The sequence below is a fragment of the Phalangium opilio genome, unplaced genomic scaffold (genome assembly GCF_054372755.1).
Source record: "Phalangium opilio isolate 3A_F unplaced genomic scaffold, DU_Popi_V2 ptg000105l_1, whole genome shotgun sequence".
Lineage (NCBI taxonomy): Eukaryota > Metazoa > Arthropoda > Arachnida > Opiliones > Phalangiidae > Phalangium > Phalangium opilio.
The window spans coordinates 2,285,556-2,309,347 of record NW_028324207.1 but is presented as its reverse complement, the minus strand read 5'-3'; the positions used below and the strand labels follow the sequence as shown (position 1 = coordinate 2,309,347).

The 23,792-nt window shown below is 37.1% G+C and overlaps 1 protein-coding gene and 1 long non-coding RNA gene across 5 annotated transcripts in view; one reads left to right on the top strand and one right to left on the bottom strand.

Annotated features, from left to right (window-relative positions):
* Positions 1-23,792, bottom strand: part of LOC149625206 (tetratricopeptide repeat protein 28) — a 26,246-nt gene extending 2,454 nt beyond the window's left edge. The window contains exons 1-19 of one of the 4 annotated variants that reach the window (XM_089851981.1): positions 22,638-23,792; positions 15,458-15,718; positions 13,416-13,563; positions 6,169-6,450; positions 5,939-6,097; positions 5,432-5,874; positions 4,823-5,371; positions 4,580-4,759; positions 4,303-4,506; positions 3,976-4,236; positions 3,702-3,914; positions 3,205-3,643; positions 2,871-3,148; positions 2,560-2,803; positions 1,196-2,496; positions 528-969; positions 384-460; positions 191-311; positions 22-129 (exon numbers count right to left, since the gene is read on the bottom strand). In XM_089851981.1, the coding sequence (XP_089708107.1) occupies positions 22-129; positions 191-311; positions 384-460; positions 528-969; positions 1,196-2,496; positions 2,560-2,803; positions 2,871-3,148; positions 3,205-3,643; positions 3,702-3,914; positions 3,976-4,236; positions 4,303-4,506; positions 4,580-4,759; positions 4,823-5,371; positions 5,432-5,874; positions 5,939-6,097; positions 6,169-6,450; positions 13,416-13,563; positions 15,458-15,718; positions 22,638-22,676 (5,749 nt within the window). In that variant the 5' untranslated portion in view covers positions 22,677-23,792. The remainder of the gene's footprint in view (positions 1-21; positions 130-190; positions 312-383; positions 461-527; positions 970-1,195; positions 2,497-2,559; positions 2,804-2,870; positions 3,149-3,204; positions 3,644-3,701; positions 3,915-3,975; positions 4,237-4,302; positions 4,507-4,579; positions 4,760-4,822; positions 5,372-5,431; positions 5,875-5,938; positions 6,098-6,168; positions 6,451-13,415; positions 13,564-15,457; positions 15,719-22,637) is intronic. The other 3 variants (XM_089851983.1, XM_089851980.1, XM_089851982.1) reach the window with 3 other exon arrangements.
* On the top strand, positions 6,973-7,757 carry LOC149625207 (uncharacterized). Its single transcript, XR_016374573.1, has 2 exons — positions 6,973-7,186; positions 7,246-7,757. It is a non-coding gene; the product is annotated as an uncharacterized LOC149625207 (long non-coding RNA).

Sequence of the window (23,792 nt, the reverse complement as noted above, 5' to 3'; positions counted from 1 at the left end):
ATTTAGAAGTTAGTTACTTACCAAATATGGCTAGCAGAGCTTGCTGAGCAAATTGTACCGTTCTTCTATTGGCCTGTTTACCCATTCTCAAGGTCACTTCGTCACGTCCGACTTCCATCAGGTCAAAACCTACCAGAAATTTTATATTAGCACAGAGATCTGGATGGTGGCGGCTAAACAAATTACTTACCTAAAGACGCGAGTAACTCGTGACATCCTGGAATACTCCAAAGCTTAACACTGACAGGACATTCTATGTTTTCGGTTTCGCCGTGCTCTTTTTGCGGTAGTTGGTTTATAACGTTAGTTAACTGTAACAATAATGATAATTTTAAGTTAATTAATGATGCTCACGAGTCTTGTTGAATTAGTTAACTACCTACCAATTGTATAATGCTTTCTGCGCAATCTGAACTGGACAGTAGTTTAGAGAAGGCATTCAACGACACGGTAGATAAACCTGCAGAGAATTAACACAATTAAGTTAATTATTATAGTTACTTCAAGAAGAAATTAAAGAAAGTTACCCAATAGCGCTTGAAGACTTGTACTGCATTGGGTCAAACGTTCTCCTGGATCAGACTGAGGGAAAAACACAGAGGCAGGTAGTCCATTTGACGCGGGTTCGAACCTAAACCCGACTGATATTAAGAGTTCCTTCCATCCCATGACACTACCGACTTTATTCTCGATACTCTTTTGCGTCGTGTACATGGCGTTGCGATGTCCTCTATGTATTCTTTGCAGAGATTTCTCGACAAGGTGTAAGACCACCCTAAAAGCGTCCCGGCATTTATCGGGTGTTTTGATTAAGTCAGCCAATGATTGGCTTAAAAGGGCGACTTGACTGCTGAGTTTGATGTCATTGCCCACAAGGATGAAACTTGCCCAATTGGCTGGATGGGCGAAGTGTTTTGTTGTTTGGATGGTTCTCATTGCTTCAGCCAGTGCGATACTAACCCTCGAACCCTGATTTAAAAATTATTCTATAGATAGTTTTCACACATGGAGGATTCATACCATTTACACCAGGAAGCCGGGCTATCTGGAGGACAAAAGCAGACGGGTTTTTGTCCGCCAGATAGCCCGGCCTCCTGGTGTAAATGGTATGAATCCTCCATGTGTGAAAACTATCTATTAACTTCAGAATTTGAGCCTATTACATAATTAAACGAGGGAAAGTTGAAGCACTTACTTGTAACAATGAGGAATAAAACGTCCTTAACAGTATCTTAACCGCTGTATCTGGTACCGGCCAAAGCGAAACCACAACACACTGCGCACCAGCTGCCAATAAGGCTCTGGTAAGTCCAACAAGGCCATCGGAATGCACTCGTCCGTGATGGCTTCTCGTATGACATGAGCTAATTACGACTAACCTAGCGGACAACCTCAAATTCAGGATATCCGCGGCGGATAGCAAGAAATCTGACAAAGGTGGAGCTTGCGAAGCGGAGGACAGAGAAGAATCCTCACAGCATTCCAAGGCATTCGGTAAACTGACACCATCCGGAATTAATCTCTGGTTGTCGCTTTGAGAGTACTTTGGCGATTGAGACTCAACGTATTCCGAAGGAGACAAGACAATTGCGCTTAACTTCCAAGAGATATGCGTTGCGAAATGGATACATTCAGCAGTCGCTAATTGGCTTAGCACCGCCTCTTTGGTGGCTTCGTTACCGACCAATGGTTTGGTCGCCAACATCTCACCGACCAAGTTGGCTTCCTGTTGCGCTTGGGGTATATCATTCCAGCCCCATTGTTCAGCGACAACAGACGGTTGTTTAGGATTTCCAACTACTAAGGCCGACACTATATCACGGTTGGCTTGGTTTAATCCCGCCCGGTTGGCTTTTTGACTGGCGCGAATCGCGCTGATTGATGGTACCATGCAAATACTAAACTGTTCACACAAGTACTCCTCAGAGTTCTCGCCCTTTAACATTGCAAATGGGACCAAGTAAAGATCTCCGTCTAATATGAATAGCAATTCTTGCGATTGTCCCGTGCCACAGGGGAGGTATTCCTCAACAGGAGCGATAAGGAGATTGTACAAGAAGTGTAATGGTGCTGGGCCTTGCCAATGGAAACGCCGAGATCGCGTACTTCCGGCGCGACTTGTGGAACCCGAAGCGATACTTCCTGTAACGCTCCCGACGCTGAATAAACTGCTAAGACTATAGTTGCTACTATTGAATAAATGACCACGATTGACCATCCGTAAAAATCCGGATTTATCGTTTTCCTGCAACATTTTATCTCCGAGTTCCTCTAAGTGTTGATGCCAAATATCTCCGGCTTCACTTTCAGTCTCGCTCAGGGTACCACCTGGTCCACTGGGTATTTCAACACCTAAGGCTTCGCGAACTCGGGCAACGTAGTGTTCAAGTTGGGAAGGCATTTGTAAGGAAGGATCAGTATCGCTACCATTTCCAACGACACCCGTTGTATCGTTGTTCATGTCACCGATGTTACTCTCGTGAAATGTCACCACACCTAGAAAGTTCAAAATCATTAGTCATCAGATGTTTAAGGATGGTTTCATGCGGTCTTCTTTACCTTTTCCTGGTATGATGACCCACATATAAAGGAATCCAGCAGCTAAACTGTAGTACAATACCGTGGCTTTCTGTTTGGATACGGTCTCTACTATTTGTTCAACGCTTGTCGGGGTGAAGACCGAGGAATGTCCGTGTCCACCTCCCATCTGCCTTTCGAGAAGCAAATCAACAAAGGCACGTGTTCTTCCCCGTTCAGCAACAACTAAAGCTTCTTCATGACGTCCCAGTGTTACCAAAACTCTCTGTGAGATAATAATTAATTACTTAGGTGTCCCAAAACGCAAAAAGAATCAAGATATGCGCACATACTTGTAATGCTTGGTAACAGGCAGTCTGCAAGTCAAATAAGGATAACTTGTATTCGCTAGAACCTTTAGCTTCGTGTCGAATATTTTCAAATAATTCGGCGGCTTGGTATAATTGCTGTTGAGACGCATCCAAGTCACCGTGTCCCCAGAGAGCGAGTCCAAGTCGATGCCTTATCTTGGCTTCGTCTTCTCGTCTACTTAACTGCTCAGCAATTTGTAAACCTTGTTGTAAATAAGCCACCGCTTGTGGAATGTTCCCTAAAGCGTGATGTACTCGTCCTAAAGTAACGGATATCGTTACTATCTTAATAACCCTCAAAGTTATTTAAACGTACCTAGACTTCCATAGGCTAATGTCTTAGCGACTTTATCGTTGATTTGGGCAGCGATACTTAAATGTTGTTCTTGATACAAGACAGCTTGCTCGTAATTTCTCAGAGATTCGTAAACAACGCCCAAGTTTCCGTAAGCCCTTCCTTGCGATGCCATATTACTTGTTTCTTCAGCGATCGCCAGATCCATTTGATGGTGGCGTAAGGCTTGATCGTATTCGCCCATTTGTTGGTAAACATTTCCGAGACCACAAGCGGCGTCAGCTTCGGCGGCTTTGTCCCCTATTTCTCTTGACAAGGCTTTTTGATGTTCCAAACAAGAAACGGCTTGTTCGAAGTTGCCCAATTGGCTATGAATCGTTCCCAGTTCACCATAAGCTGCCGCTTTTGATGCTGCGTTTGCCAGATCATGCGCAACGACTAGCCGTTTTTCAAAGCAAACCTGTACGAGAAATATCATTATGATCTTGAATAAAATACCCAAGGTGGCGCAGTCTTACCAGTGATTGTTGTAAATTTCCCAGACATCTTTGAGAATTTCCAAGTCCTCGATATGCCCGTTCTTGATCCCTCAGGGACTGCGCTTTTAACGCGATGGTCAGATACTGTTCGTGGCATTTCACAGCTTCCTCAAAGTCACCCAAAGCATCGTAGCAATCTCCCAAATTTCCAAAGGCTCGACCTTTATCTACCAGAGTACTTGTTCCTCCCAACTGAAAGTTTGTAAGGCATTTAAGTAATTAACCCTGAATAATAAAGTAATTGGAATCCTACCTGCTCCAGCATGGCCAGTTGTTGTTCTATAAACCCGATTGCGTCTTCGTAATGACCCATGTTGAGACGTGATATACCCATATTACCAAGAGCTTGGGCCTCCATTGAACAGTCCCTTAATTCCTTGGCTCTTTCTAGTTGTTCTTCGTAACATTTCATGGCATGCGTGTAATTACCCAAAGACATGTGTACCGCGCCTAAATGACCGTGAGCTCTGCATTCACCTTTCAAGTCACCCATTTCTTGTCTTATGGTTAATTCCTATCATTTGGAAACTGATTAGTTCATGACTTACTTCGATTTAAATTCTTAAAAGTCAATACCAACCTGTGTATGATAACCCAAGGCCTTATCGAAACACTTCATTTGACGATGACACAGACCCAAAGCACCGTATGACGCAACTTCCAACGACTTGTCATTACTCTGCTTAGCTAGAAGTAATTGCTTCTGATATACTTGAACCGCTTCCGGTATGTTTTTCATCTTCATAAGTACGTCGCCTAAGTTACCAAGCGCTCGAAATTTGCCCTATGAAGAAATGTGGTTTAAATATTAAATACGTTTTATCCTGTTTGCTCACTTAACGAAGATTGTTACTTACTTGAACGTGTTTAATCATTTGAGTAATGGCTAAAAAGTACTTCTGGCATTCTAAGGCCGCGTCGAAATTTCCAAGTGCTAAGTGAGACAGCCCGATGTTACAATAAGCCCTTCCCATGTTCATCCGATCCTGCAAGTCCTTGGCAAGTGCTAAGTCTCTTTCGTAATACCGAATTGCTTCCTAAATTTTAATCAAATGGTCGTTAATTGTTACGTATGGGTGGTAAGGGTGCAAAAGCCTTACTTGGTAATTTCCAAGACAGTAATGCGCGTAACCTAGAAAATGGCACGCTTTGGCTTCACCTTCCACATCCTGTAATTCTTGGGACAGTCTTAGAAAGTTCTCGTAGTAAGGCGCCGATTGTGAAAACTCTCCCCTTGAACTATGGCAATTGCCCAAGTTCAACAACGCGCAGGCTTCTCCCGCCGCGTCCTTTAATTCCCTGGCTATGGACAAGTGACTGTGGTAATGTAACAATGCCATCTCTTGCATGTTCAGGGCTTGATAAGCCACTGCCAAATTCCCGTGAGTCGAGGCCTCGGCGCTACGGTCATTTACTTCTTTGGATATAGTTAGCTCTTGTTTATGGAACTTGATGGCTTGTTCGTATCGTCCCATGGCACTGTACGCATTCCCGATGTTACCGTAAGCTCTACCCATACCCGCGCGGTCGTTTAGGACTCTTGCTAAGTTAAGATGCGCTTGATGAAGCTTCAATGCCGCGTCGAAGTCCCCAATAAGTTGGTACACAATTCCCAAGTTGGAACAAGCGCGACCTTCGGCCATTTTGTCCTGATAAACCCAAAATCAATTCTAGCTCTAGTTTTTGAGTATAATTTCAGGACAACTTACTTTTATACTTAAGGCCATGTCCAACTGTCTTTCGTGCCATTTCTTAGCTTGTTGGTAATCCCCCATACATCTGGCGGCGTGACCGAGTCCAGCGTACGCCCTAGCTTCAACCGTTCTATCCCTTAGTTCTTGGGCAATTTGCAAGACGTGATTATGAAAAGTAATTGCTTGTTCAAAGTTCCTCCGGTAATGATGCGATGATCCCAAGTTACTATAAGCCCTGGCTTCTTCAACTTTGTTTCCCAATTGTTTGGCTAACCATAAATGCTCCATGTGGCATTCAACCGCCTTATCAAAGTCACCCATGGCCAGGAAAACCGCGCCGACGTTACCAATTTCTCTGGCTTCTTGTAACCTATCTCCCATTTGCCTGACCAACTGGACACATTGTTTGTGACTAGCGAGAGCGTTTGGGTAGTCCCCAATCGCCGTGTAAACGTGTCCTTAAATACGCAAAGGTAGCGTTTTAGAAAGCCTTTTAACGTTAAGGAAAATTCTCTTAATTACCTAAACTGGTTAACGCGCACGCTGCAGCTTGCGTATCCTTGCTTTTCATGGCCAGTACCAATTGATATCGGTGACTGGTTAGGGCCTCTTTGTAATTTCCCTTTGAAAAATACGCCGAACCCAAATTTCCATGAGCCCGACACTCTCCGAGTTGATCGCCTATACGGATTGATTCGTACATCCCATTATTATAAATATCGAACGTTCTGTTTAAGTAATTGCGCACGAACCATTCTTACCCAAAGATTTAGCGACGGCTAAGTCTTGCTGCATGTACGCGATTGCCCGATCCAAACTATTCAACGCCCAGTAAGCCGAGGACAGGGCGCTGAAAACGGAACCTCGTAGTTTCAAACTGCAAGTACCAATGCGAAGTGCCGACTCTAAAACGACCACGGAAGCAGCGTGGTGACCAGACGCTAATAACTCTTGTCCGATGACGGAGGAGATGACGAATGGTGATTTATCCAAACGCATCGTTTGCAATTGGCGGTAGGTTGGTTCCAGAGTCGCTATTATACGAAACAAAAGCGTGGACAATGTAATTCTGAAGCAATTAACATTGAAGAGCGTTCCAGCGGCGCTCGTTACATCATAAGTTTATAAGATATGTTCCATAAGTGTGTCACTCGTTAATGAGAGTTTGTCATGAAGTGACGTAGGCGAAACGTCATAGATTCTTGTAAAGCGACGCCTGGTGAGGCGCTGTCAAAGGCTTAGTATAGACTAAATAGGAGGATGGACTGCAAAACCGAGTGTAGTCAATTCTCACGTCGTTCTTGAACTAGTTCTCATTAAGCCACTAGCATTACGAAGTATAGGTAGTGACATACTTATGGAACATAGCTTATAAACTTATGGTTACATAAATATGTTTAAACCCATAATTGTTTTCCACATTAAGAGTTCGTTTGTTTACAACTCTATAATATTGTTAACAAATATCCCTCTTGACACTGACAACTAACTTTTGACCTAAAACATACTTAGGGAATACAAAGTTTAAAACCATAGTCAGCTAGGAATTTTACGATCCGAAAATAATTTCAAATTTCCGTGGTAACCCTCTTCGTAATATAAGAGATAACGTACCATATTTAACTGGAATTTTTTTCAACGATCCCATATTATACCGCGCTGTTCCTATATATTTGAGTCTACACCGGTCGAGAAGTACCTCTTGAATGTCGTAAACAATCGAAGGGATCTCCCATTAATGGGAAGGTTTTTACTAGCGTAGTACGTTAGGTATTAAATTTTCGTTCATTAAGAAGTACATTTAAAATAATTCTAGTTTTTAATTCAAGCCTGCCATGATGATAAATGTCGTTAACCCTACCCCGATTTCCCAGGAGACACCGCGTGAAATTGAACTGGAATCCGAATCGAGAGTATAAGTTTATTGTTGCATTATGATAATTAAGTTTATCTAAAAAACCGCAAAACAAGTCTGTAGAGAAAACGAGTATTTATACGGCTTCAAACTTGGCTCGACAATTTTTCCGTATTGTGATTTTAGAGAATGTAGCACGTGCTGGAGTCAATGCTGGCTTTCAAGTGGTTTTAAAATAATCTACAGTATAGGAATAAATGAACGAGAAGCTTTTCTATAGTGCTACGAAGCTAAGTTTGTAAGAAAACGAATACCGTTTTGGTGATGGGAAAACCGAGGGGGTAGACACTTTGGATCTCTGTGTACACCTGAGTTCAAAAGAGTTCAGCTTTGACAGTGCATTGAGTTCAAAGCCTTCGGAACTCAGAGTTCAGCTTTGACAGTACATTGAGTTCAAGACATATTGTACACCTGAGTTCTCAAGTGTCTACCCCCCTCGGGGAAAACGTTCGGTCTAACCAGGAATACATAGATTCCTTTCACTTGGAATCTTTAAACACACATGGTGGTACTGAGAGGGGATCGAGGAGCTACGGGGACGTGACGTCAACACTGGTAGTCCATATTGTATGGCCTGAGCTGACGACTTCCAATATGGTCGCCAAAACCGAGGTAAGAGAAAGAAGGGTGTGACGTCACGACAAAGTTCTTGGTAGTAGACTATAAATCCCATACTGACATCTGATTGAAGTTAAGGGGAAGGGCTAAAAACCTCGTTAAACTGCCAGCTCCCCCTTCCTCGCATCTCATTGGTTATTCGAATGTATATATTGTTTTGATAACTCTGTTGCGGCGGGCATAGGTCGCAAGCTGCGTTGATATGAATATAAATAAATTATGCCTGAGGTCACAGTGACAATTTCTACACCTCCTCTTTAATTCAAGCAGAAAGGCCCAGAAAATGACCTCTTAAAGATTCCTAGCTGAAGATATCTATGCATTCCTGGTATGATTATTTCTCTGTCAGAGCGTTACTGACAGACAAACGGGCGATCAGCGTATTTTAAACGTACATTCACCAAACTTGAATTGAGATTTTATTGAAGGTTAAATCAAGTTTTCATTAATTTTTTGCGTGTAAAACTATTCACCGAGTTAATTAGCGACTCTTGGGTTGCTTAATCTTAAATGGGAGTGGTAATAGTAACCCGCTTTACCACCCACTTGCAACCGCAACTACAAACTATACATTTTTGAGGGAAAAACCACAAATTTTTAGGGCCTTGAAATGAAACTGTATTTTTCTCAAACTTATAAATGAATTGCCAAGGACTAAAAGGCAAGAAAAAAGAAAAACTAACTTAATCAAAGACAAATAGAGTTAACAGGAAGTGAGGTGATGTTTTCCCCTTACTTCCTCATTTATTTATTTTTATTTGCCTTTGTAATAGTAATATAATCCGCGAGGGTATTCTATATATAGAATTAAAGTTAACATTCCCACGAGGCAATTGACACTTCCGCTTGAATATAATGCCTGTTTCGGACATGGAGCCAAACAAAATTTAAATTGTAATATTATTTATCTAGTCTTTATTTGCGTAAATACCAAAACATTTTTTTTGGATGGCCATTACGTTGAAACTTTAATGAATGAAATTAAAGAATAATGATTATACTAATTAGACGAAGAAGGGGTCTGGCATTTTTTAATTTTTATGGATCCACTTTGTAGCCAAGCGACTTTTCCAAGAATTTTTTTCTTTCTTTTAATTTGTTAATTATTGAGATTTGATTAGGAAGGTATAAGGGGAATTAAAAAAAAAATAATCCGAAGCTACTCATTAATTTACGGACATAATTGAAAGATGACTAGATTACCTTTTTGGAAAACCTAGAGTTACGAATACCGGTATACCGAAAATATTTGTCGTTAATGACGTACTTCTACCTTTATTGACGACAGTTTGAAAGAATTCGGTAATTCTTGGTTTTTAATTTTTTTATTTAATTTCGCGAGCTTTAAAACAAAATTATATACATTGTATTTTTACGCGCTTTAATTTTGATTTTTGAAATTTCACGCGCTTTGATTTTGATTTTTGAAATTTCAAGTGCTTTAATTTTGAATTAAATTTCACGCGCTTTGATTTTGATTTTTGAAATTTCACGTGCTTTGATTATGAATTTTGAAAATTCACGCGCTTTGATTATGAATTTTGAAATTTCACGCGCTTTGATTATGAATTTTGAAATTTCACGCGCTTTGATTTTGAATTTTGGAAATTTCACGCTCTTTGATTTTGAATTTGGAAATTTCACGCGCTTTGAGTTTGAATTTTGGAAATTTCACGCCCTTTGATAATGAATTTGGAAATTTCACGCCCTTTGATATTAAATTTTTGAAATTTCACACCCTTTGATATTAAATTTTTGAAATTTCACACCCTTTGATATTAAATTTTTGAAATTTCACACCCTTTGATATTAAATTTTTGAAATTTCACGCCCTTTGATATTAAATTTTTGAAATTTCACACCCTTTGATATTAAATTTTTGAAATTTCACACCCTTTGATATTAAATTTTTGAAATTTCACACCCTTTGATATTAAATTTTTGAAATTTCACACCCTTTGATATTAAATTTTTGAAATTTCACACCCTTTGATATTAAATTTTTGAAATTTCACACCCTTTGATATTAAATTTTTGAAATTTCACACCCTTTGATATTAAATTTTTGAAATTTCACACCCTTTGATATTAAATTTTTGAAATTTCACACCCTTTGATATTAAATTTTTGAAATTTCACACCCTTTGATATTAAATTTTTGAAATTTCACACCCTTTGATATTAAATTTTTGAAATTTCACACCCTTTGATATTAAATTTTTGAAATTTCACACCCTTTGATATTAAATTTTTGAAATTTCACACCCTTTGATATTAAATTTTTGAAATTTCACACCCTTTGATATTAAATTTTTGAAATTTCACACCCTTTGATATTAAATTTTTGAAATTTCACACCCTTTGATATTAAATTTTTGAAATTTCACACCCTTTGATATTAAATTTTTGAAATTTCACGCCCTTTGATATTAAATTTTTGAAATTTCACACCCTTTGATATTAAATTTTTGAAATTTCACGCCCTTTGATATTAAATTTTTGAAATTTCACGCCCTTTGATATTAAATTTTTGAAATTTCACGCCCTTTGATATTAAATTTTTGAAATTTCACACCCTTTGATATTAAATTTTTGAAATTTCACACCCTTTGATATTAAATTTTTGAAATTTCACACCCTTTGATATTAAATTTTTGAAATTTCACACCCTTTGATATTAAATTTTTGAAATTTCACGCCCTTTGATATTAAATTTTTGAAATTTCACACCCTTTGATATTAAATTTTTGAAATTTCACGCCCTTTGATATTAAATTTTTGAAATTTCACGCCCTTTGATATTAAATTTTTGAAATTTCACGCCCTTTGATATTAAATTTTTGAAATTTCACGCCCTTTGATATTAAATTTTTGAAATTTCACGCCCTTTGATATTAAATTTTTGAAATTTCACGCCCTTTGATATTAAATTTTTGAAATTTCACACCCTTTGATATTAAATTTTTGAAATTTCACACCCTTTGATATTAAATTTTTGAAATTTCACACCCTTTGATATTAAATTTTTGAAATTTCACACCCTTTGATATTAAATTTTTGAAATTTCACACCCTTTGATATTAAATTTTTGAAATTTCACACCCTTTGATATTAAATTTTTGAAATTTCACACCCTTTGATATTAAATTTTTGAAATTTCACACCCTTTGATATTAAATTTTTGAAATTTCACGCCCTTTGATATTAAATTTTTGAAATTTCACACCCTTTGATATTAAATTTTTGAAATTTCACGCCCTTTGATATTAAATTTTTGAAATTTCACGCCCTTTGATATTAAATTTTTGAAATTTCACGCCCTTTGATATTAAATTTTTGAAATTTCACACCCTTTGATATTAAATTTTTGAAATTTCACACCCTTTGATATTAAATTTTTGAAATTTCACACCCTTTGATATTAAATTTTTGAAATTTCACACCCTTTGATATTAAATTTTTGAAATTTCACGCCCTTTGATATTAAATTTTTGAAATTTCACGCCCTTTGATATTAAATTTTTGAAATTTCACGCCCTTTGATATTAAATTTTTGAAATTTCACGCCCTTTGATATTAAATTTTTGAAATTTCACGCCCTTTGATATTAAATTTTTGAAATTTCACGCCCTTTGATATTAAATTTTTGAAATTTCACGCCCTTTGATATTAAATTTTTGAAATTTCACGCCCTTTGATATTAAATTTTTGAAATTTCACACCCTTTGATATTAAATTTTTGAAATTTCACACCCTTTGATATTAAATTTTTGAAATTTCACACCCTTTGATATTAAATTTTTGAAATTTCACACCCTTTGATATTAAATTTTTGAAATTTCACACCCTTTGATATTAAATTTTTGAAATTTCACACCCTTTGATATTAAATTTTTGAAATTTCACACCCTTTGATATTAAATTTTTGAAATTTCACGCCCTTTGATATTAAATTTTTGAAATTTCACACCCTTTGATATTAAATTTTTGAAATTTCACGCCCTTTGATATTAAATTTTTGAAATTTCACGCCCTTTGATATTAAATTTTTGAAATTTCACGCCCTTTGATATTAAATTTTTGAAATTTCACACCCTTTGATATTAAATTTTTGAAATTTCACACCCTTTGATATTAAATTTTTGAAATTTCACACCCTTTGATATTAAATTTTTGAAATTTCACACCCTTTGATATTAAATTTTTGAAATTTCACGCCCTTTGATATTAAATTTTTGAAATTTCACGCCCTTTGATATTAAATTTTTGAAATTTCACGCCCTTTGATATTAAATTTTTGAAATTTCACGCCCTTTGATATTAAATTTTTGAAATTTCACGCCCTTTGATATTAAATTTTTGAAATTTCACGCCCTTTGATATTAAATTTTTGAAATTTCACGCCCTTTGATATTAAATTTTTGAAATTTCACGCCCTTTGATATTAAATTTTTGAAATTTCACACCCTTTGATATTAAATTTTTGAAATTTCACACCCTTTGATATTAAATTTTTGAAATTTCACACCCTTTGATATTAAATTTTTGAAATTTCACACCCTTTGATATTAAATTTTTGAAATTTCACACCCTTTGATATTAAATTTTTGAAATTTCACACCCTTTGATATTAAATTTTTGAAATTTCACACCCTTTGATATTAAATTTTTGAAATTTCACGCCCTTTGATATTAAATTTTTGAAATTTCACACCCTTTGATATTAAATTTTTGAAATTTCACGCCCTTTGATATTAAATTTTTGAAATTTCACGCCCTTTGATATTAAATTTTTGAAATTTCACGCCCTTTGATATTAAATTTTTGAAATTTCACACCCTTTGATATTAAATTTTTGAAATTTCACACCCTTTGATATTAAATTTTTGAAATTTCACACCCTTTGATATTAAATTTTTGAAATTTCACACCCTTTGATATTAAATTTTTGAAATTTCACGCCCTTTGATATTAAATTTTTGAAATTTCACGCCCTTTGATATTAAATTTTTGAAATTTCACGCCCTTTGATATTAAATTTTTGAAATTTCACACCCTTTGATATTAAATTTTTGAAATTTCACACCCTTTGATATTAAATTTTTGAAATTTCACACCCTTTGATATTAAATTTTTGAAATTTCACACCCTTTGATATTAAATTTTTGAAATTTCACGCCCTTTGATATTAAATTTTTGAAATTTCACGCCCTTTGATATTAAATTTTTGAAATTTCACGCCCTTTGATATTAAATTTTTGAAATTTCACGCCCTTTGATATTAAATTTTTGAAATTTCACGCCCTTTGATATTAAATTTTTGAAATTTCACGCCCTTTGATATTGAATTTTGGAAATGCAGGAGCTTTGATATTAAATTTGGAAATTTCACGATCTTTTACAATTGATAGTGGAATACCACGTGGTACATTTGTAAAAATATACTTTAATTAAAATGGTACTGACCTCTGAGTGGAGACTTCATAGCGGCCTCGACTAAACCCGCCAGAAGTTGTAAATTCTTTGGATCTTGCGCTAATCCCGATGAGAAGGCGGCCAACGCGTCAGAATGACGTCCCAAACATTGCAGGGCCATTCCTTGCCGATAATACGCCTGCAATTATAAATTGCGAATGCAACAAATTTAGGATTTTTTATACTTAAATTGAAAAAAAAAAAAAAAAACAAGTAACAGCGGGGAACTTGTTGCGCATGTTTTTACGATGACAATTTACCTGTATAGGTAGTGTACATTACGTGTACATTTCAAGTTTATGTCAAAAGTTCCCATAACAAATAAAAGAAATACATGTAAATTTTCCAACCGAGACCAAATTTTTGAAGGAATGTGTCAAATATTTCTTCTTTAGTCAAAAAAAGAAATTATTATAAAATCCAACAGACGGTCTAGGTAAAGTCCGATACGTGCATTTTTACTTGAGACACACGATTTTTTCAATGCGTTGTTTAACATTATGTATTTCTACGCCTTAACCTTATCCATATATACAGGTTAAGAGATACCTATATAATAATAATAATAGAGTTCGGTCTGTGGTCTAAAAATCCTATATACCGACGACGGAGGTTCATTGCGAACCCCGCGGGTTAGTCAAGCTTAGTTGACAGTGAAGACAGGGAGATTTAAGGGTAATTTATACTATGGTAATGGTGCAAGGTTACGTGTTAACATTTTTGCTCTACCATATTACGCTCGACTAAACCGAGGACAATATTTTGTAACTACGGGGAAAATTCCTTTTTTCGCCTTTTTTGACATTTATAGCGGATGGGGGAGCTATGATATATGTTATCAGACATACCATCGCCTTCGCTAACGAAAATACTTGACAAGCACCGTTTTTTAAAGTGATAGTAGCTACTATGATGTTTTGAAGTTGTAGAATTTATAATAGACCATTTCGATATAACACTGTAGCAAGAAGTTATATCAGTATCTCAGAGATACTAGATATAACTTCTTGACTGTAGTAAAACTTTGCTTTCATCTCTCTTTTCGGCGCCTGCGCTGTAGCCTTTATGAGTGCGCAGAGTCTACAGGGCCGGAAATAAGTACAGGACACAGAGCATTGTCCAGTAAAATTTTAAAATGTCCCATAATTTTTTTAAAAACTAAGGGGGTCACTGGACATTTTGACCAATACATTTTCCGAAGTTTTGATAGTTTGACTATGAAGATGCGACACTCGCCAGTGGACAATGTCCAATAAATTTTCCAGTCAAATAGGGGGGTCACTGGACACATGTCCTATAAGAAACTTTTCTTATTTCCGGCCCTGCGCAGAGATGGCAATGTATCAACCCCCTTGTATGGCCCGATACCAAGGGTTGCCTACCCGCTTTTTACATCGAAAAGGTCTATTACGGCTAAGAGGGGAAGACAAGGGTTAAAACTTTGCCTTCCATTTCGCTTTTTGGCAAATTGGCGCCTGCGCTGTAGTCTTTATGAGTGCGCATAGAAGGCAATGTATCAACCCCCTTGTATGGCCCGATACCAAGGGTTTGTCTACCCCCTTTTAACATCGAAAAGGTTTATAGACTAGTGTCCGTAGAGAAGTGTGTAGACTATGTATCCCTAACTATGGACGCGCTCTTGTAAGATGGCCCGGGACACTGTCGCGCCCTGTAGTGAGATGAGACTAAGCTAAGAGATAGAAGGATATTTTGTTTGCATGCGCAGTAGGGAGCTAACAGTTCTGACCCTGAAAGACGGAACATTGATAGGACGGTATGAGGGCGGAAAGACGTTTAAGATAGGGCTTCAAAGTTCACCAAATTTGGTGCGCATTGTTAATTTACGTCCAGGTTGTCCTGTAGGTACCCACAGTGAGTACAAAAATTTGTGCTCCCTGGTACCCATCAATGTTCCGGAGGTCTCAAGAAATCAAGGTGATCAAGACACCAGATTCTATTTTCCCCTCTTCCTCCCCTCCCAATTTTAGATAAGGGTCTATTGTTATAGAGAAAGAAATTTTGTGAAGACTGACCTTTGGCCATTTTGGGTTAAGTTCCCGCGCCTTAATGGCATCTTGCAGGGACTTGGCGTATTTGCCCTCTTTGATATAGGCCGCTGATCTATTGCTGTACAGGACGTGATTGGTGGGATCCAAAACGATAGCTTCTGTGTAAAGTTGTATGGCAGTTGCGAAATCACCATTTTGACAGGCAGCGTTCGATTGGCGCACTTTTTCGAGGAACAAGGCTTTATTCGACTTCGACAGTAATTCCGCCTCCGAATCCAATTCAAACTAATTGAAATAAAACAAATAATTAGTATTGAAATTGAAGAGGGTGTGGATGGATTCTACTATAATTTTAGTGGGTTACCTAGGAAAATTTTATGCCTGGAATACATACAGCATAAGTTTATATGATATGTTCCTCCCATAAGTATAACACCACCTATACTTCTTAATGCTACAGACATACAGCTCGAGCTAGTTCGAATTGACTACACTCGGTGGTTAATTTTGCAATCCATCTTCCTATTTAGTCTGTACTAAACCGTTAACAGCACCTCATCAGGCGTCGCTTTTACGAGAATCTATGACGTTTTACCTACGTCACTTCATGACAAGCTCTCAGTAACCAGTGAAAAACTTATGGAACATATATCTTATGAGCTTATGATACAGCTAATGTGAATCATTGTGTAGTCTTTTTGTCAACGTATCTATAGGCGAATTTTGCACAAAGAACTCCTATTATAGCTATATGTACTCATGATTATGCTAATGCACTATGTATTTATTAGTCTTTGTTTTCCGATTTACGTCATCGATAGTAGACAAGCGTGTTAGCAACTTAGCAGTTTCTTCGTAAATATTAGAGAGCTGTAAAGCTATGGAATTTAAAGTAGAAATGCAACTAGGTCTAGATGAAAAAGTTTTTTGTCTTTTAGAGAAAATATAACTGGTAATATTAAAGTAGAGTGGTCACTGATTGATCTCTAGACTCAAAGAAGGCAGAAGTGATCAAGACTCGGTTAAGGGTTGGTGTAGGTCACAAACACCATATTGTGAATGCACAAAAATTAGACTTTTTTCATTAATCTCACAATGACTAGCTCACTGTCTAAATTATTATTGTTAAATTTGACTTTTTAAGTTCTTTGTTGCATTTCTACTTGAAATTATGATAAATGGCTCGAATTTTAGCCCAAGGTGAATCTCCCCTCAGTTGCGGGTTTCGAACCTCATGGACGCGTAATGTTTTAGTCGTGACGAGGTACTCCGTACCACAAGGAACCAACCAACCAACAAACCGTCGAACCCCAAAACTACACGCATTCTTGTTAACAACCCTGATATTTCAAAGGTTCAGACTGCAATGTTTGAATCATTATTTTTCGCTTGGTGCAAAAACACCAGCTGCTATTCGTGATAAAACTTATATGGTAACATGGACATAGTAGTTCCTTGGTATACTACAGTGAACGCTAATCTTTATTTCTTTGCGCTTAAAATACAATATAATACAGTTCCGTTATTGTATTGTATTGTAAGCGCTTATCTATGGAGTTTTCTTGTCCTCTATAGGGTTTAAAAGGTCCATGAAGGTGTGTTAGCTATTAGAGAACTGTTTGATTGAAGTTTAGGTGGTCGAAAGCAGTCCGAAATGATCGAATTCTATTTTATTATTGTTTGTTCGACTTACAGTTGGCAAAAAAACCTTAAATATTACTGGTTATTTTGATGTTTTAAATTTCCAATAATATTTATGTTGTTCGTACAGGGTGTTTTTGCAAAGTTTATTGCACGATTTAGTGTCGAAATTATTCAAGATAATATTCCATGACGACATTTTTCTTTCCGGGCCACCATGTACAAATTGCAGTGTTTCAGGGATGACCCCTTAATTAAATTAGAAATCATTGTCTACTTCAGTTTCTTAATTAAATTTAAGGGGTCATCCGTAAAACTCTCCAAACATAACTTGAAAACAGTTTCCTGGACGGGAAAATGTCTTAGAAATTACTTTTTCGACTCGAAATCGTGAACCCAAAGAACACGCCCCTTACTTTGTGATGGACTTTGCAAAAACCACCAGAATATTTTCAGTTAGTACGTCTGACGCTGTTTTTAACAAGGTTTTCATTTTATTTTTTTTATTCGCTGAATGTTAGAGAACAGCCATTAAGAAGTCTGTTGTTACGAAAATATATTCGAAGTTCGTTTCTTTCATTTGGGTATAATGACATTTTTTATCGGTCAATTCACCGACAACTTTTGTGTCTCTCATTAATGGAGATATACGAAAGAAGATTAGCCGCGAGCGCCATCTAATCATTTAGTCTCAGAAAATCTACCAGGAATTCGATTCCTTTAACCTGGTAACCATCCGGTGTGTGTGTGTGTGTGTGTGTGGAAAATGCTACAGATACTTTAATACTTACAAAGACAAATAGAAATAACTGAAGGCAAGGTTAATGAAAGGCTTAATTAAATTTTAGTGTATGTATTCCCAATATGCGGTTTACCACCAAGTCTTCATCCTTTTCTCGCATATTATTTTTATGTATTTTTTAATTTCTCTAAAAGTCTAAAATATTTAGCCAATTCGGTTTGTTCATTTGAATGAATTGAGGCATTGATCAGGGAAGGGGATGTTTCAGAAATTGTATTTTAGGTTTGACCGCAACTAGGCATATCTAATGATTTGGTTAAAGGTTTGTTATCATGGGATTATTGTAACTCTTGATGGTATTCGATTAAGCAACGCCTAAAATTGGCATCAACTTAAGTTGATTAGTCCGAGTTGGTCTGTATCTTTCATCCACGTATTACTACAATATTCCGGACCACCATTTTCAACGTAATCCTTGATATTCAATTTACAAATTAAGCCCTTTTAAAAATAATTTGAACCGACCAAAAATTAGTTACAAAATTTTAAAGAAAATCTGTTCACATTTACCAGTACCAACCCTACGCTTTATTTACATTTTCTGTTATTTCTTATTTGTCATTGGTAAATATGACCAATTGTGATTTAATTTTGTCTGCAACACGAATCTTAGGATATGAGAGACTTTGAACAAAATCTTTGTGTTAAAAACAGAACAATTTACCTTTAGCCTTTCGATATTGGCCCAAAATACTTCGTAGTCATTCTGGGAAAATCGTCGTTGCACAATTCCCGTGGACCCAACAGGGCCTAAACGCGTAACATTCATTTAAACGAGTAAAGACTGAACCTTACAGACTGGGACGATTTCCGTTTCGAACCACAAAACACTCTAACAACCTACTACTAGCACCGCCACCGACATAATCAATCGAAGATATAATACTAGAGCTCTGTTGTGTTTTTTCTATCCTTGTACTGTTAAGTACAAACACAAATCCTTGGGTACGAGCATGGGAATATGGGAATCATTCATGCGTTGTAGACGACTAAAACACAGAATGGAACTTAACACCGCAACGCCGCCCGACTTTACATGTCCGATACGATGGCTAACTTAAAATTAACTGGCTTCATCCTTGCTAAGAAGAAAATATCTTCTATATTAACGATATTATAGACCTTTTCGAATAATCCCTTAAGCTGTTTTCTACCCAGCCTTGCTTTGTATTATAGTAAAGTTTTAGGGGATCAACTATTGGTGTTTGGTCTATCTATTGTAATGGTTCCTTTTTGGCGGATGTTGGTGGAGGCATTGTAAGGTAAATTTGTCACGAAGAGCAGATTTTACCGAGGAGACAAACACAAGGTGGAAACGTTCCAGTGACCAGTCTGTGACGCGGTGGTGTTATGCGGGTGTAATATATAGGGGATTTACAGGCGTTATTACAGTTGCGATGTTTATTTGAAGAAACTGAATGAACGGGGTCTTCGGAGTTACAAAGTATGTTTATGTAACCTATTACTTAATGAGATAAATAAAAGCAAGTTTCGACTGTGATTTAGTTTAAACAAACGCCAGTTGATGCTCCCACAGTCGAAGAGGGAAGTGAACCGGCCCGCTAAGCTTAACAAAGGCTAGCTTTAGCTCCGCCCTAACTCGGGGTTAACGAGTTCTGATTGGTTCCTGCCTTTGGCAAGATTAAAATTTGCGTGTAGAAGATTATCCAGCGTGGCAGGGGCGCCACCGCTAGAACCTTAGTATCGCGATGCTTGACGGCGAAGAGCCACTTTCTAGCTAACCCCTCTATACTATCATTCCACACCAACTTGTTTGGCTTTACATAGAAAAAGCCTATTGATGGTATGAGGCTCGATTTTAAGTGGGAAAAGAAAAATAAAACGTTATTCACGATTTTCCGGGCCGAGTTCACGACTAGACGATTTATTCGAACCTTTATCTACTGCATTTCTCTAATAACTAAAATCCGCGTGGCTAAAAATTCAAATTTCAAATTAGTCGAATCATCGGCTTCTCTAAGCCGGTTGTAGCCGCGTTTGCTTGTTAAACCAACAGGAATTTATATAGATATTACCACTAAGGAATGAACAACGAGGCTAGAAACGCGCAATTCTGAAAGAAGACCAGCAAATTGAGAAGTAAATTTGTCTTTGGCATCAAATTAGAGTATGCACAGAGTTTAAGGAAATACATTTTTAGAGTGATCCTTTACTGAGCCTAGCTTTAACAGTGAGTTCCGTTGATAGGCTAGTGTACCCTAATCTCTAATTTCCTTGCTGATTGTGTATACCGTTCCACTATTATATATTATTTCAGCGATACATAAATTTCTTTTATTTGGAATCTTTTAACGCCTATAGACCCCATACCAACATCTGATTGAAGGTAGGGGGAAGGGCTAAAATCTTCGTTAAACCGCCTAGCTTCTCCTTCCTCGCATCTCATTGGTTGTTCGAATGTATTTGATGTTTTGGATAACTCTGTTGCGGCGCGCATAGGTCGCGAGACGCGTCGATATCACGTGATTTCTAAGCGCAAATAAATAATGACTGACGTCAGGGTGGCTGTTTCTACACTTCCTCCTCTTTAATTCAAGCAGAAAGTCCCAGAAAATGGCTTCTTAATGATTCCAAGTTGAAAAAATCTATGTATTCTTGATTATATATTTTGTAGGGCTGTGCGAGCCTTGAATTTTTGGTTTTGAGTCGAGTCTCGAGTATTGAAATTTTCCCTTATGGAGTTTCGAGCCGAGTCTCGAGTACTCGAGCCGAGTCTCGAGTACTCGAATCGAGTATCGAGTATCGAGTAGTTGGAAAATTGGTTTCTAGTATTTATCGAGTAATTGGGAATTGGTTTTGCAGTATTTATCGAGTAATTGGGAATTGGTTTCGAGTATTTATCGAGTAATTGGGAATTGGTTTCGAGTTTTTATCGAGTAATTGGGAATTGGTTTCGAGTATTTATCGAGTAATTGGGAATTGGTTTCGAGTATTTATCGAGTAATTGGGAATTGGTTTCGAGTATTTATCGAGTAATTGGGAATTGGTTTCGAGTATTTATCGAGTAATTGGGAATTGGTTTCGAGTATTTATCGAGTAATTGGGAATTGGTTTTGCAGTATTTCCACACTTTCTGTTAATTTATCGCTCTAATAATAGACATTTAGTGTAATGTTGATACAAAATATTTTTTGTATCAGCATATCGCTTTCCCAGTATTAGGGAGTAATTATCAGCTCCGTGGTTCTATTTGGACAATTTAAGTTGGTAATTCCTAAGTTGGCATATCTATGAGTTCCTGGTGCGGTTAAACCAACTACTTGAAGGGGGGCCTCCTATTGGAAAAGTTTCCACTGATTTTTACTTATACGTTTTAATATAATTACATCGTATTTTTATCGAGTTATCCATATAGTGGTGGAGATTACTGATTACCAAGTCGTGTATTTTTTTTTTTTTTGGAAAAAAATAATGAAAAATTTCTCCCTCACTTTTAAACTGGTTGCATTATACCATTACCCGGATTATACCGAAGATTCTGAGGTCAATTAGGGGTCACCTAGCCCCACAAGGACATTGTCAAGGCCATTCTCCCAAAATAGCTGAAAACCCCTAGAGGCAATGTCAACGGGGTCGATAAAATTCTTCCAGTTTTTAAAGAAATTTATCTATATCTATAAATATAGAAATTTTATCCGACTGACTGAGTGATAATCAACGCCCCGCCCAAATTGCTTAAAATAGGAATCTGAAATTTCACAGGGAGTACGTTACCCTTAAATATTAGGGGCTCTATAAGAAAGTTTTTAATCCGCCTCCATCTTGGAAAATGGCCACTATACAGGTCTGTCAGAAATTAAGGGGGGTGTTCTTTGGGCGATTTCCAGTCGAAAATGTAATTTGTATGACATTTTGCCACAAGGACACCGTTCTAAAGTTATGATTGGTGTGTTTATTATCCCTTAAGTTTAATTAACATTGTATTTCAGTTTCGTGTTTATTTTAAGAGATAATCTGTAAAATACTCCAAGCATGACTGAAAACGGAGGCCCGGACGGCAAAAATATCATATAAGTTACATTTTCAACTCGAAATCGTGAACCCAAAGAACACGCCATTTAATTCCTGAAAGCCTTTCAGAAACATAACCTTTTCCTTCCTTACAAAATAGACCATTTCGTAAATTACAAATAGAGAAACCAACACGTAGGGGCGAGACCGCCTTTGGGGTATTCTCCCTTGCGCCAAGAAGCAACGCCAGACGGAGCCAGAGTTCACTACAAGCGGGAGGCTACCCAATTCGCGCTGCCTCTGGTGGAGCTTCTTGGCGAGAGGGAGAACACCCCAATGGCGACCCCGCCCCTGTGTGTTGGTTTCTCATTTGTAATTTCCGAATTGGTCTATAACGTTGCTACGTTTCAACTGTTACTGTTAAGATTAGTGATTCGGTATTTGTATCCTATAGACGGGGTTCTTAGTTTTTTAGTTTCAATACTCCTTCTGCCATATTTTAAAATGGCCGCCAATAACCAAAACATCCCGATACATCATACATTTCACGCTTTAATAAAATAATTAACCCCCCAAGGTTCTTTGAAGTAATGGTTTAGCAACAACAAGAAGAAAACTTTATTTCAATATCTGTACTTCAGTCAAGTCAGTAGCCCGGTCTCACTCTTAAAGTTTCTATTTTAACTTTAACTAAGATGTTATGGGTCGAGTTTTAAGGCATCAGTATTTAATCAAATTAATTCGTAATTAAAATAATGCGTTTAAGAATATTATTTGTGTAGAACATACCTCTGAATCTCTGTGGGCTGAAACGGGTACGATTTCCATTCTAATTTCACGAACTGTTCTTCCAACTTCATTGACATTCTTGGTAGTGTCGTGATAGAGTTACATTAAACATGCCAATTTTAAATTCAGTTACGCTATTAGGCCTAATTTGAGCCAAGTCTTAACGCGAAGATTCCGCGATAATTCAAAAACCAAACGAAACGAGACTATTAATCCTTTTTCATTCGAAGAGTTACTTGTACATTCACTTTTCACAAAAAAAAATCACAGTGCGCGAATACAGAATTCACAAATTTGATACTATAATGGACGAATAATTCGATAATTGAAGTTGTATTCGTAACGATAATCGCAATTAAATCTAGATATCGGTTAGAGTTTTGCCAGTTACTTTTCACAATACGTACATTATTGTGACTGTAATGTAAAGTTACTTCACAGTCTGTTAAAAATGCTTCAAAAGCGGCGACACACAATCAACCAATCCGACAGTTTTTCGATGTTAAGTACGTCTAGACTTACCCCTATTATTCGCGATAACTTCTCTAAGCCTCGGTCAAATTCCAGAATGCTTAATTAATACCTACCCTACCGAAATGGCTACCGTATTTTCGCGTCAAACGTAATGCAAATGAAATTAAAATTACTGAAAACCCACAAACTGAACTGGACGCTTGTTGCGGTCACTAAATCTTGGTTTATTTTTTACTCTTTGTATTTTACTTAGTTCGAAATACCTTTGGCAGGTAAAAACTTTCTTGACGACGCTAGCGACGGTAGTTTAGCTTGGGAAGGAGTTTTTTGCCTGCAGGTGTAGTTCATATCTAAGGTATGGTAAGCCTAATGCTACAGCGTGGTGAGGACCAGTTCTTAAAAAATTTCGGAATTCTCTTCTCTCTCTTGGCTCTCGCTCGCTTGGACCATCGGCAAAGAACGTTTTAAGGGAGGGAGGGTTACCATTGCGGGGCAAACGAAGTCAGTAAAGTTAAAGAAAGAATAAGTATAAATAGGATGGTAGTCAAGTTGTTTGTGTTAATGGCTTCACATTTTGCGTTTTAGAGACTGGTGCAGTATTCATTCGGGAATAGCAACGGTTGTCTGTCATATAACTTCTGCAACCGTAAGAAAGTAGACGTTAGACATCCATATGAACTT